The 15,421-nt window shown below is 29.1% G+C and overlaps 1 protein-coding gene across 1 annotated transcript; it reads left to right on the top strand.

The window, feature by feature from the left end:
• Positions 1-420: 420 nt before the first annotated feature.
• Positions 421-7,972, top strand: LOC120085116 (pectinesterase-like). Its single transcript, XM_039040976.1, has 3 exons — positions 421-1,293; positions 3,275-3,435; positions 7,079-7,972. The coding sequence occupies exons 1-3, from the start codon at positions 482-484 to the stop codon at positions 7,771-7,773; spliced, it is 1,668 nt and encodes a 555-aa protein (XP_038896904.1). The 5' UTR covers positions 421-481; the 3' UTR covers positions 7,774-7,972.
• Positions 7,973-15,421: the final 7,449 nt, after the last annotated feature.

Below are 15,421 nucleotides of genomic sequence, written 5' to 3'. Positions count from 1 at the left end.
AATCCGCCACTCAATGTAGAGTCTAAAGCTTTAGATCTTATAAATCGGTTTAATTCTAAGAAGTCTAACTTATTAAACTGGATATTTTTCGATGAAATTATTTTTATTGTATTCTCCGAAAATGTTAGGCAAGTTTGTTTCTCTTGTAGAGAGAATAAAGTTGCGCACTCTAGTAAACTTGGACATCATTTCTTAAAGACTCTTTTTGGAGATAATTTTTTTACTATATCATCTCCATCATTAATGGAGAGTTGCTACCATAGTTTGGGTAGATGTTCTGTATGTCTACAATAATAATAATAAATAAATAAATAATATCAAAATTCAATGATAACACTCAAAAATTAAATTTGATGAAAAGTTGAAAATAGAAAGAAACAGACAAAACAAAAAAGTTTTAAAGTGAGATTATTAGTATGAGCTATCTTCATCCACCCACATCCAACTCTCCTCCTCCATCTTCCCCTCCTCTGTTTCAGTCATGTACGGCCTCAAAAACAGAGCTCAAATCCCTTCAAATCCCACCTCCATTTCCACCATTTCCACCTTCTTCTTCATCTTCTTCTTCTTCTCCTTCAAGCCTATTTCTTCAAATCCCCAAATCCACCAAACCGCTCGATCCCTTTGCAATGGCACTCTGTTCCCACACCTCTGTTTCTCAAAACTCTCCTCTTTTCCCCAATTAGCCTCCCTCTCGCCGGAAAAGCTCGCCGGCAGCGCCATCAACTTTACTACCCGCGAGGTCCTCGGTGCCTACGCCAATTGCACCAAGCTCAAGACTATCCTTTACGGTGGCCTGAATCCCACCGACCGCCGTGCCCTCGACGACTGTCTTGAGCTTCTCGACAGCAGCATTGCCGAGCTCCAAGCTTCGATTTGCGATCTGGCGCCGCCGCAGTCCGCCGCCCGTCATTCCCATGATCTGTTGACATTGATCAGCGCCGCCATGACCAACCACCGGACTTGTGTCGATGGGTTTTATAATAGTTCCGGGACTGTGAGGAGCAGGGTGGAGCTGTATTTGGGGAAAATTGGACAGCATTTAAGTATTGATTTGGCGATGTTGAAGAAAATCCCTGGAGTTAATAGGGCTCCGGCGGCGGGGGAGGTGTTGCCGGAGTATGGGGCGGTGAAAGGTGGGTTTCCGAACTGGGTTTCGGTTAAGGATAGGAGATTGTTGCAGGCGGCGGTGAATGAGACGAAGTTCAATTTGGTGGTGGCGAAGGATGGCTCCGGGAATTTCACCACTGTCGGCGAGGCCGTCGCCGCCGCTCCGAATTCCAGCACCACCAGGTTTTGTGGAACTGAACTCTTGAATTTCTTTTATTAAAAAAAACTATTAAGTGAAGTCACCCTCACCCTAATAGAAACTGAACTCTTGAAAATGTTTTTTAAAAAAAAATGATTAAACCAAATTGCTACAATTTGACTTTATTTCATTTTTTAACCTTTGATTGAGTGAGGTGAAATTTAATTTTTCGTTTAAATAATACTTTCTTCTCTATATACATATATTTGTTTTTTTTTTTTTTTTTCATTTGTATTTTCAACTTTCATACATTTTGATTCTTAAATTTTTAAATATCGACCATTTTGATTCCTTAAAAAAAAATGAATGGATTAAAATAGTCACTTTTTAAAAAAATATGAAGATCAAAATGAAAAAATATATATTTGAAAAGTATAGGGATCAAAATAAACAAAAAGTTATAAATACAATGACCAAAATTAACATTTTGAGGGCACATGAACCAAAATAATATTTAAATCTTAATTTTTATAATAATTTCTTATCCAATTGAAGTAATTAACAAGGGTGTTTCCTTTAAACTATTAATGTTATATTAGTAAAAATAAATAAATAAATAAAGTATATTTTGTAATGTATATCTTGTATTTATTTAAAGGTGCAAAACTACATTTGTATGAATTCTTTTAATAACTTCTTAGTCATATGATTTTGTTTTTAATGAGAAGAACATTTTACTGTCAACCAATTGTTTTGAAAGAGAAATGATTACAGAAAAAAATGACTTTTTTATTAGATTTAAAAAAAAAATTAATGCCATAAAGGTGGAGAAATTCGAATCGGATTATACATATTTTTTTTATGTTATTTTATTTTAGCGTTTAATTATTTTTAAAAAATAGTTATGTTGGTAAGTGTTTGGTCAGTTACAGCCTAGCTCAACTGCTTGTTTAATACGCCTATTCAAACACCATGCTTATATATCTATTTAAATAATAGATGATAGATTTTGTTTTCAAAAAGTTTGCTACTAAAATAAATATTTAGGGAACATGTGGGGCAAGAACTATACTAAGACTATAATAACTAGTTAATACTATTTCAAAACTCCCCATTAGTTACTTTCAAAACTCCTATTTATTACCGTATTTACTATTTGCTACAATTTTTACTATTTTACATTCATCATTTCTTTGTTACAGTGTTTACTATTTCTTTTGCAAATTAAAATAATTTATACCTCAAATATAAATTATTATAACCCAACTATAATAATCTAGCACTATAATAACTTATTCTTTACCTCTAAACATCAATTTAGTAATTTAAATAAAAAAATTAAATTAAATTTATTTATCAGAGTAGTACTTTAATCAATAAAATATTTGAAAGTTTGAAGAAGAAAAGATAGAATATTTTCTTAAAAAAATTTAAAATGAACCATAGCCAACTTTTATACTCTTATCTCTGAAAAAAAAAAAAGAAAGGAAAAAAATAAAGGAAAAAGTAAAGTTAAAAATCACTTTTGATTCTCAAATTTCTATGAAAATTAATTTTGCTTCTAAATCTTAATTTCTAATGATTTAGTTCATACACTCTTAATTATATAATAATATAGTTACACTTTAATGTATAATAATTTATAAATATATATATTTTATAATGTGTAATGATTGAATCTTTCTAAAATTTTTCTTAAGATTTAATAAATTTTCATACCTAAATATATCTTCAATAAACTAATTAGGTACTCAATATCTTTATAAACTACCGAGTCTAAATCATTTGATAATACATATTGATATTTAACAATGCTAGAATTTTTACGACATAGATGAAATTGTTATAAATATGAAATGATATAATCAAGTATAGACATTAAATTATTACAGATGAAAGTTTACGAAATAAATTGTTATTAACCTAAAAATAATCTAAAAGACAAAAATTAATTAAAGATACCAAGATTAGATTTATAATCATAAGATGATGATAAAGAGAAAATGTGAATTTCTTATGGGACAGGTTTGTAATATACATAAAAGCAGGGGCGTATTTTGAGAACGTGGAAATAGAAAGGAGAAAGACAAACTTGATGTTTGTCGGCGACGGGATCGGAAAGACGCTGATAAAGGCGGACCGGAACGTCGTCGACGGCTGGACTACTTTCCGATCAGCCACCGTGGGTAAGTTCTCTTTTTAACTAATTTATTTTAAGCAAAAGAAATTTTTAATAACGATTATTACTAAAATGATGAAACCACCTGATAAAGATCAGATCTTGCCACTGAAATGATTTATTTAAGTTGGTAGTTTAATTGTTATTTAATAGCACAATCTTGGAAAGATTCTATCAGCTGAAGACAATTTTGGATCTGTTTTAATATTTTATATTTAGAAAACATTTCTTTAGAAACCTTCTAATAACGATGCTTGTTAATTAATTGTAATTTTTACATACCTTAATTCACAGGCAATTTTTTAAAGTTCTTTTTTAAAAAAAAAGAAAAAAAAAAGAAAAAGAAAAAGGAGAATATAATCTAATTTGATTTTTTTTAATTGTGTTAATGTTTTTTCACAATTTCTTAACTACAGTTTTCGTCTTTGCATAAGCATTGAATTATTAGACTAACTTCAAAATAATAATAATAATAATAATTACTTTTTTAGTTATGTTTGGTACTAATATGATTTTAGAAAGTAGATAACAAATTAAGAAATTTATTGGTAAAATAGGTATTTATGAACTTAATTTTCAAAAGTTAAAAATTAAAAACTAAGACTCTACCATTTCGTTTTTTGTTTTATGTTTTGGAAAATTAGGCCTATAGACACTATTTTCACTCCAAATTTCTTATTCTTTTATCTATTTTTTACTAATGATTTAAAAAATCAAACCAAATTTTGAAAAACTAAAAAATAGCTTTTGAAAACCTGTTTTTGTTTTTGGAATTTGACTAAAAAATATACAAATAATTATAAGAAATATAAAAAATAGATTTGATTTTCAAAAATAAAAAACATAAAAATAAAATAATAACCAAATGGGTCCTAAATTATTGACAAGCGAGATCTTAGTTTTCAAATTTTTACTTTAATTTTGAAAATATTCTTTAGAAGTATGCAACAGTATAAAGGAATCACCCATAAGTAGAAATAGTGTAAACTTCATTTTCAAAAATAAAAACTTAATAGTTGTTAAAAAGGGTCTATTTTTTTAATCATTGAAGTTTATTTGGTTTTATAAATATAAATAGAAAATAGATAGTAAAATATACAAATTTATGGGTGAAAATATTGTTTATAGTAACTTCTAATTTTGTGTCTAATATTTTTAGGAATTATAAAACTTTTCAAAACATGTCAACAACTTAATCAATAGTTTAACGATTTATTTAACATAAAACTTAAATTTCACTTTTAAAAATCAAGGAACAAAATAAACTAAAATTAAAATTTCAAGAATTAAATTTATAAATATTTATTAATTTTTAGTATTGGAAACTTTGTAAATGTTAAATCAACCCTTCAAAGAAAGTAAAAATAATAAAAATAAATAAATGCAGCCTCCCCTCTCTTTATACATAAAGAAACATTTTAAAAAATCATAATTGAAAAATAAAAGTATCACGTGGCGCAAAATCTCCAACAAATTTTTTCCAAAAAAATAATAATAAATAAATAAAAGGAAAACCTTTCAAGGACGTACATCTCTAGAATATTTATTTCGTAGCAATATTTTTACACATATTTAGAAATATTTTAATAACTGTCTTTATTTCGTAGAATTTATATGACTATTTATTATTTTATAATTAATTTTATATAATTTAAACTTATATAAATATTTCTTTTCATCAATTTTAATTTCTTTTAAAACTAATACAATTTATATTATTTTTACATGTTATTTTTCTCAACAAAATAATATATCATAATTTAATATTTTTTATAAAATAAATACTAATTTAAATTTAAATTTAANTTTATATTATTTTTCTCCAGAAAATAATATATCATAATTTAATATTTTTTATAAAATAAATACTAATTTAAATTTAAATTTAAATATATTGCTAAAAAATCATAAAAATTATGATATAATTAAAATATATGATATACATGATTGACATTAATAATGCAAATAAAGATATATATATATAAAATAAAACGGAACGACAAAAAAGTAAAATGGATATGCCCTCAACTCGAGAATCTAAAAAATCCAAATTTCACAAGGACATCTAAACTTTTTAGATGTCTTCTGTCTAGACATTCAAAATCTTCAGATGTCGGAGATAATATCAAAACAAATATGATAATCTAGATGTTCACTCCATCAAACCCGGTGTCTCATACCATAGGGATAAGAATAATGGGAAGGCGAGTAGAGTGGGATCCAGAGGGTACAAAAAGGCCTCGAAAATGATCAAACCGCGTGTCGGGTGGATAAGATTAGTAATTACTCGGAGAAAAGGGTCGTTTGCCTTTTCCATTATTTTCTATGTTTTCAACCTCCAAATTTTTCGGAAATATATCTTTCCAAATTCTAATTTCCAACCCTAGGTTTCCAAACAAATTTTGATTTGGGCTAGTTTGGATTCACTTAAAACAAAAATAAATAATTAGTTAATTAAAAATTCATTTTTATAAAAATAGATTAAAATACACTTAAAATTATTTTGAGGCTTTGTTAAATATTCCATTTTTTTCTAAAATAACTTATTTTTTAAACTAAATACTTGAAAATGTATTCTAAACACACTTTTAGTCATTTTATTTTTTAGTAGAAATAAATATAGTAATTATATTCAAAATATTAATAAATATAATACAACTTAAAAAAATTTACAGATATAACAAAATTTAAATTTAGCTTTTGAAGTCTTTCAATAATAGACTATATTACTGTTGGTAGGACTCTATCAGTGATAAAATGTATTACTACGTAGTTAATTATATCTTTAACTAATTTCAATTTGATTTTTAATTTTTATAAAATGTTACATTTTTACTCTTAAATTTTGAGTTTAGTTTTTGTCTGGTCCTTATTTTTCTATTTTGCATGTTTTACCTTCAAGTTTTCACGATGCTTACCTTTGGCATTTGTTATTAACTTTTAGGCAATTAATTTTAAATCGTTATGATGTCAATTTTTTTTTATAAATTTTAATAATGATAGAAAGATAGTGGAAATTAATTTAATTATAGTTAGTCTAATTATTTTAAATTAATTAATAGACATTAACAATAAAGATTAAAGGTGAGTATTTAATTTAGTATAGAAATCAATAATGAAAATATAAATCTTGAAACTTATGGATTAAATAAAAACAAAATTCAAGGATAAAAATTTTAAATTTTGAAACCTATCGACCAAAGGGAAGTTACTCAAAACTCATACCTAAATGAAAGCTAAGAACCCAACATAAACTAAACTAACTTCTTTTAATACATTAATGGCTCATATTTGTGATTACCAAACTTTTAATCTTGTATTTAATAAGTTCTTAAAATTTAAATTATTAAATAGATTTTGTGTAGATTTTCTTTTAAAAAAATTAAGGTTTATTAAAATATCAAACTTATATCGTTGGTTCCGTAAATTTTAAAAACATCGAATAAATCGAAATCAGTTAAAACACAAAATCGAAAATTGTGGTGAGTTCAAGGACATTAAATCTTGTAGCAATAAGTTGGACATGAGCATATTTAAATATATTCACAGTTGTTTGGTATTATAATTTAAAATTAACAAAAGGATATTTAAATTAAAGTTTCAAAATGTATTAATTGATTAGAAATAACGCGAGTTGGTTTATTTTGCAGCGGTGGTTGGCAACGGGTTCATAGCAAAAGGCATAACATTCGAAAACTACGCGGGTCCAAGCAAGCACCAAGCCGTAGCCTTACGAAGCAACTCTGATTTCTCTGCATTTTACCAGTGCAGCTTCGTCGGCTATCAAGACACTCTCTACGTCCACTCCCTCCGTCAATTCTACCGCGACTGCGATATCTACGGTACCATCGACTTCATTTTCGGCAACGCTGCTGTCGTCTTCCAAAATTGCAACCTCTACGCTCGAAAACCCAACTCAAATCAACGCAACATATTCACTGCCCAAGGTCGCGAGGACCCCAACCAAAACACCGGAATCTCAATCCTCAATTGTAAGGTTGAAGCCGCCTCCGACCTAATCCCGGTTCTTTCCTCGTTCAGAACTTACTTGGGCCGGCCTTGGAAGTTGTACTCGAGGACGGTTTTTCTTCGGTCGTTTATCGGGCAGTTGGTCGACCCGGCTGGGTGGCTTGAGTGGAACGGGACGTTCGCATTGGATACTTTGTATTATGGGGAGTATATGAACCGAGGGCCCGGTTCGAATACAACTGGACGAGTTACTTGGCCGGGGTATCGGGTCATTACTAATGCGTCGGAAGCGAGTCAATTTACGGTTGAGGGGTTTATACAGGGCAGCTCATGGCTGAACTCGACCGGGATTCCCTTTTTCTCTGGTTTGGCTTGACCGACAAACCGGAGAGAAGGTTATTCAAGATTTGGGTTCTTTTTTGTTTTTGTATTTTTTGTAAGGACTAAGATGCTTTGATAGTTTGATGTGGAACTAGGGAGAGTACTGGCTAATCCATGGTCCACAAATGGACTGTTATGTGATCATAATGCAATCGCTATTATCCGTTGCCATTTTAATCGAATATTATATATCTAAGTTTGAAGTAATATATAATGTGTTATTTTAGATGATATAACCTGCTTAAATACTTGTAATGATTTCGTTAATATTTATCATGGTTAACTTACTCAAAATTTAAAAAACGACTTTAAAAATTCAGAAAGAAATTTAAATGATGAAAATCATGGTAAAGAAATAGTAAGAAAAAAATGATATTAAAAAAAAAAAAATCCAAATAACAAGATTTGGATCGAAGCCTTAAAGTGTAATTATCAATACATTTTTATGTGAAACTTCTATCATATTAATTCAAACAAATTCTCCTTCAACCAAATAATAATAATAATAACAACAACCTAGGCCTTCATTTATATAGTCATTTATCCATCTACTCTCAACCATATTGGGAGCTTCAGCTTACTTTTATAAATTTATATAAACTCATTTTATATGAAGAAATATTATAGGTTTAAGAAAACTCAACTATAATTACATATATTAGATAATTGGTATTAACATGTTTAGTATTACCGATCATTTTAAGGAGGATAATATACCATCAAAAAATGAAAGGGGAATAGTTGTTAATTAATTATATAAAAACAAATTATAATTTTTTTAAAATAAATAAGTGGAATCTTCACCAATTTGAACATAGTTCATTCGATAAGATACTAATTATAATATTTCAATTTCTTCGTCCACAATTATTGAACTCAAACAAGAGAAAAAATATGTTTGAAAGTTAATGGACTTTTAAATCTTGGTATGTTGTAATGGGTTAAACTTTAGGCTCGAATTCGGCCCATTATAAAAACTAAATCTTTGATCCAATAAGCAACTCGATATAGGGATTTTGGAGTAGGTAGCTAAAATTAAAGTATACTTTTGAACAAATATGCTCACTTATTTTAAAAAATGTGCCCTTCGTGTATGAATTTACTTATTACTATTACATGGTTTTAGCATTTTTATTTACAAACAAATTTTAATAAACAAATGCTAGTTCCTTTTGTTAGTTTAGTTTGATCAGTTCATTTTGTATAGATTTTATTAGTTTGATGACCAATTTTATCAGTTTCGACTAAGTTTTGGTCGATTTAATAATGACTTTGATGCACTATATATATATATTGAAAATGATCATAAAACTAAACAAAGCCAGATACACAAACCTCTTTCCATATAACAAAAGTAACTAGATAATTCGATAAAATCTCTGACAACTTGTTCAAAGAAGAAAGATTTGCAAAACTAACCTCAAAATTATCGAAAGAGACGGGTATATGGGTAGTTTAACCTTCATCTTTTAATTAAAATGGGGAAAAACATGAATAGGCAATATGGAGTGTGAAGTTTTGATTGGAAGAAGTGGATATGGGGAGAGTGAGTGAACCATATCTCATATCATATCATATCAAGTCTATAATAGAGGAAGTATGAAGATGAATAGAATTAGGTTTGCATGTGGAATTGGCAGAAGAGAGGGAAGTGATGTATGATTGGTTAATATTATTAATAAGGGCCCCACCCATCCTCCAATCAAACATCCACCTTTGCCCAAATGGTCAAAACTTTGGCCCATCAATTTCTGACTTTTTAACTTCATCATATCACACATGTCCTTCTTTCCTTTTTGCTCCCCACTTTCTTCCCTAAACAAATTTTCATTTTATTTCCTATCTTCATACTATTTATTAAAAATAAATAAATAAATAAAATTTAAAACCTTTTTTTTTTAAAGGTTACCACATGCAATACGTATCTCAACGACTCTCACAAGACAATCGTTCCATCTTTTTTATCAACTTTATACTATTAACTAGTTGAATTATGCTAGTAACTACTTGCAATTGTATAAGGTCTTGCAGTACTTGAAAAATTGCTATACAACCAATTCTCCGTACTTTCTAAAATTATTGCTTTAAAGTTGTTGCTATTGTATAACAACTGCATCAATTGAGAAACATTTACAAATTAATTTGTTGCAATAGACACAATTGTAGCGGTTTTTTAAAAATTTTGTTTTAAAATTGTTATAGTTGTATAACACTTTGCAACATTTCATAAACTGTTGCTATAAATTCTTATAGTTGCTCAAGTAAGACAACTATCTCATTTGACGTAACAAAGCATTAAAGGTATTGATTTTTTGTAATTAGTGATGAGATTTGAGAGTGTTCCTTAAAATCCCTTCATTATTTCATGTGTTGAGATTTTTTAAGTCTTTATGATCACTACGGGGATCAATAACAGTTTGATTTTTTAAAATTGTACTTGTGTTGATCTCACAATTTACGATAGTTTTCATTCTTTCTAAGAAAATATTGAATATTTGGCTAAATTTCAAAAAAAAAAAAAATAATAAGTTATTGAGATTTACTTTTTAGTTTTAAATTTTGGTTTGGATTTTGAAATAATCCTTACATAGACAACTAAATAAAGAAAGTCATACTGAGAAGTAGTGTTTATAATTTTAATTTTCAAAAAATTAAAAACTATCAAATGGGCCCTAAAATAAGCAAATTTATGTTAGATTATAAAAATATTTTCTCCACATTTAATTTTAAGAATGGTATCCATTTTATATTTGGTTAATCTTTTCAACAATATTTTTTAGTTCTACTTGTTTATAGTCACTATCATTAATAGTGATATATAGAATATTGATAGGGACACTTCATTAGATTAGACGACATAATTTGAGAACCTAAAATTCAACACGTAGAATAAGTTATTCATATCTTTAAAGTCGGTGATATATGTCTTAATCACTGTGTACTCTAACTAAATATTCGTTAACATAATAGCACTAGTTTTAGGCTACCAAATTCTACTCCCAGCTCCAATTCATCGTTCACTATTACAATGAATTCATATTCTTAACGATTCCATGCAAAAAAAAGGGGNGGGGGGGGGGAACTAAGATCTTGCTAAACAACATCCAATATCATCAAAAGATCAACAAAGATCCACCACTAATAATATTATGATCTAGCTAAAAGAACTTACGTGACAAACATATCTTTTTATAAAAAATAATTGATCTATGACATTAATTTGTCCATTTGTTTTTTAGTACAATTGAGGTAAGAGGATCGAACTACAGATCTTGTGGTTACTAGCATATTCGTATGTCAATTGAGTTATGTTTGTATTAACAGTTTATTCATTCAGTTTACTAAAAAAAATTGTTCACTTAATTTACTAAAAATGTTCATTTAATGAAATTAAAGCTTTTAACAATAGGTTTGAACTCAAACAACTAAGACCACGTTTATCAAACCGTAATAAAATTTGATGTATTCGGAATGATTTCATTGATGGATGCGTAATAGGCATGAATTGCCAACACAATTGGATTACTTTGATTGCGTTTATCTATAATTATGAATTTGTCACATTTTACTGTTATTGTTACTATTATCGTTACTGTTTGACCTTAATGGTAACGACAGTCGTAACAGTAACGATAAAGGTAACAATAAATGTGACAAATTCATAACTTTCATACTGTCACAGTAACAATATTTTTAACGGTAATGGTAAAGGTAAAGGTAGTGAGTCCCACATAATTTTCAACCGCAATCAGACTGAACATTTTTTATTCCTCCATCGATTACACGATTTGATTACAAATTTCAAGGTGAGCCCTACATCTCATTACAATTATGAAAAACAGGTAAACAACAATAGAAGTAATCAACTAGAGTCCCCTTTTTACGTTACCATTGATGGATTACTTTTCAACTAATGTAAACATGGCCTAAGTGTAACAAGAAATCTCATTACAATCATGAAAAACAGGTAAACAACAACCGAAATAATCAACTAGAATCCCCTTTTTACGTTACCATTGATGGATTACTTTTCAACTAGTGTAAACGTGGCCTAAGTGTAACAAGTTTTCTCTTTCAAGTACAAGAAATGTGTATTTGATAAAAAAAAAAAAAAAAACAAGAAATACGAGAATAAAGATTTGAACCTCGAACTAACGTTAAAGTCAAAAATGAAAAATGAAAAAGAAAATCAGTAAAAATAAAATATTTTTGGAGGAAGAAAAAAACCACTTAAAAGAAAAACCAATCTTGAGAAAGGGGTTGAATTAGTCAAACAAGAATGGTTGCATTTACATGGGAATGAGAGCGTTTTGGTCTTCATTTTAGACACATTGAGCAGTGAATTAATAATATAAAAGGAAGCCTTGTAAAAAGCAAAGCCAAAATGATGAGGTTTGTAGTAGTCTACTTGGATGATAAATATGGTAAAAATAAATAAATATAGAATAGTCCAATCATTAAAGTTAAAAAATTAGAAAGAAAGAAAATAAACAAAATAATTGTTCTTTTCACAGTCTCCAAGTCTTTGAGAATTTTGATTTGCCCACTGCCTTTTTTGATTCTTTGTTGACTACTCACCCATGCCAAGTTGCCCTAACAGCTTTTTCAGACCTAAATAATTAGAGACTACTTCCTAAAAAATGGGTGTCTTCACATACTATAATATATTTTTTTCAAGTGCCACATTGTAAGTTTTTAATATTATTAAACTACTTATGAGCTATTTTAAAACATTACAAATCACCTTGTATTTTAAATTTTCGAGAAAGTAACAATTTAATCTGAGTTAATTAAATTTTATTTAAATTAGGTAAAAGGGATAGTTTTCAACTTATTTAGATAAAAATAATGTTTTTTTACTGGATTATTTTATTTTATTTTTTCAATTCACTAAAAAAAAAAGGTCTAAATGTCTGTTCAACAGATGCATTCTGACTCCACTTTTGTCTTCTTCTGTTCCACTTTTATCTTCATCCCCTTCATTTCTAACTTAAAACCCCTAAACAAACTTCATTTCTTCATCTTCTTCCTTTACAAACAACAAACACCTTAATTCTATTTTTTTCCCCTTCATTTCTTTATCTTCTTCTTTTACAAACAACAAACACCCAAATCATATTTTCTTCCCTTCATTTCTTCACCTTCTTCATTTATTTTCAAATACCGATCATCTTCTGTCTTCATTTTCAAACACCCAAGAATCAAACTTTCATCTTCATATTTTCTCCATATATTTTCTTTCATTTCAAATTTAACTACCATCGCAATTTCCACCTTCGTATTATTAATATGTATAAGTGTAGTATTTTATTTGGTAAGTTGATATATTTTTGTTAACAAAAAATTAAGTTTTCGATAATCTTTACTGTTTTTTAATGTTTATTTTGTTTACAGTGAATATTATATTGAAGAAAAATTCTACAAACTATCGTTCAAAGTTTTTTTTTGGTAAGGTGCAATATTTTTCTTTTAATAAGTTGATATATTTTTTTTAGTGAGTTAATTTCTTTTGTATTGATTCTCATAATTTTTTTATATTGGTTTAATTTCTTAGATTTTCATAAGGGAGAATTATATGTGATTAACATTGTGTTATATATGTTTAGGTTAACTATTAAAAATAGGTTATTAGACTTCTAAATGATTCTAGATTTTTTTAAAAAAATTACTAAGTCAATGACCTAATAAATTCAAAATCAAATGTACTAATGGGTTAATTGGAAAAATAAAGTACTTTACAAAGATAATTAGATAAAAAAGACATTTTTAAAACTATTTAGATAAATAGGGTATTGTTTTTGTTCACATTGAAATGATTAGTTTTGAAAGAGAAAAACTTTACATTTGAAATCATTAATAATTTATTTTTCTCTTATTTTTTAGCATCATACATAAGAGAAAAAAAAAAAAAAACACATTTTTCATATCTTTTAACATCACATGTAAAATGAGAGATTTTTTTACAAAAAAAAAATCACATTTTCTTCATACTTTTAGTAAAAATAATCTAACTCAAATTTTAAAAAATCAAAATTTATCTTTAATTCACGTTCAAAGAAAAAAACTAATGTTATCTAAAAATCTATCATTCACATCAAATATCTATCTATATCTATCACACATAAAATAAAAAGGTTTGCGATTAGGAGCATAATCAAACATTTTTTTTATTTTGTCAAAATTTTAAAATTTATTAGTAGTTTTAAATGTAAAATTAAGAATATGTTCCCAATGGAAAAAAAATAGTGATATTACTTTATTTTGAGGAGAAAAGAAAAAAAAACTAAAACCAATGATATACCTTTTTTATAAAAAGAATTAAAGAAAGAAAATGAAATCTAAAAATAGGTATTTAAATAAGAATTTAAAGTTGATAAGGGTATTGGTGTAAATTACATCCCTTATTTGTTTACCTGATGAGTAAATGTTAATATCTTATAACTATTATTCAAAGTAATGTAATAAATCAAGCACTAAATTCTACACAAACCTATGCTATTAAATGTTTAATGATACAGAGGATTACATATATGGGTGTCTCTCTTGGTTCATTGCCTGTTAGGTATCTGGGTTTACCTTTATTGATAGATCGGTTGAGGGCTGTAGATTGTGCGCCTTTGATACAGAGGATTACAGCTCGTATTAGAAACTGGGCAGCAAGGTCACTCTCCTTTGCTGGGAGGTTGCAGCTTGTTAGGTCTGTTTTACAGTACTTTCAGGTTTTTTGGTGTAACATATTCGTGTTGCCTGCGTGTGTAACTCATTAGGTTGATCGTCTGTTACGTAGTTATTTATGGAAGGGTAGTGTGGTGAGCCGGGGTGGTGCACGGGTGGCGTGGGATGAGGTGTGCTTGCCGTTGGGAGAGGGGGGTTGGGTGTGAAGCATGTGGCCTCTTAGAACCAGGCTGTTATTATGAAGCTGCTCTGGCTTCTCTTAATTAAATCGGGGTCACTATGGGTGGCGTGGGTGGAGAAGTATGTTTTGTGTGGGCAGTCATTGTGGGCTGTTCGGAGTGAGGTTGGGAGGTCTTGGTTCTTGAGGGCTATCTTGCGAAGTAGAGATAGATTCAAGCATCTAGTTCGTTTGATGATTGGCAATAGACGGTCTTGTTTTGTTTGGTGGGATCCTTAGCTGTCGAAGGGCACGATTTTGGAGGTCTACGGTGGTTTATGATGCAAGGAGTAGTTTAGAAGCGCAGTTGTCGGAGTTCTTGGATGGTAAGGGAGGTTGGAGGTGGCCTATAGTGTCTTGGGAGCTGCTTGAGATCTGGGATCTTATCCAGGCACTGGGGTCTAGGGTGAGGGGAGAGGATTATTAGGTTTGGGTGTCAAATGCTAGTAGTCAGTTTTCTATCGCTAGTGCTTGGGAGAGTATACGTCCTCGTCGTCTTAGGGTGTCCTGAGCTGGTATTTTATGGGCGGAGGGTGGTATTCTGTGTCACTCCTTCTGTGCGTGGTTAGCAGTGAGAGACAAGTTGTGTATGTGGAATTGGTTGAGGAGTTGGGGTATGTTGTCAGAGGGGGGAGAAGGTGTCTTCTGTTTGGGGGAGGTGTGGAGTCGCGGGATCATTTATTTTTTGAGTGTGAGTTTGGGAGAGAGGTGTGGTCTAGTGTATTGCATCAGTTGGGTTTGACGCATCGGG

Source organism: Benincasa hispida, chromosome 9, assembly GCF_009727055.1.
Source record: "Benincasa hispida cultivar B227 chromosome 9, ASM972705v1, whole genome shotgun sequence".
Lineage (NCBI taxonomy): Eukaryota > Viridiplantae > Streptophyta > Magnoliopsida > Cucurbitales > Cucurbitaceae > Benincasa > Benincasa hispida.
Note: the sequence above shows the minus strand (reverse complement) of the source record. Positions and strands in the feature narration are given on the sequence as shown.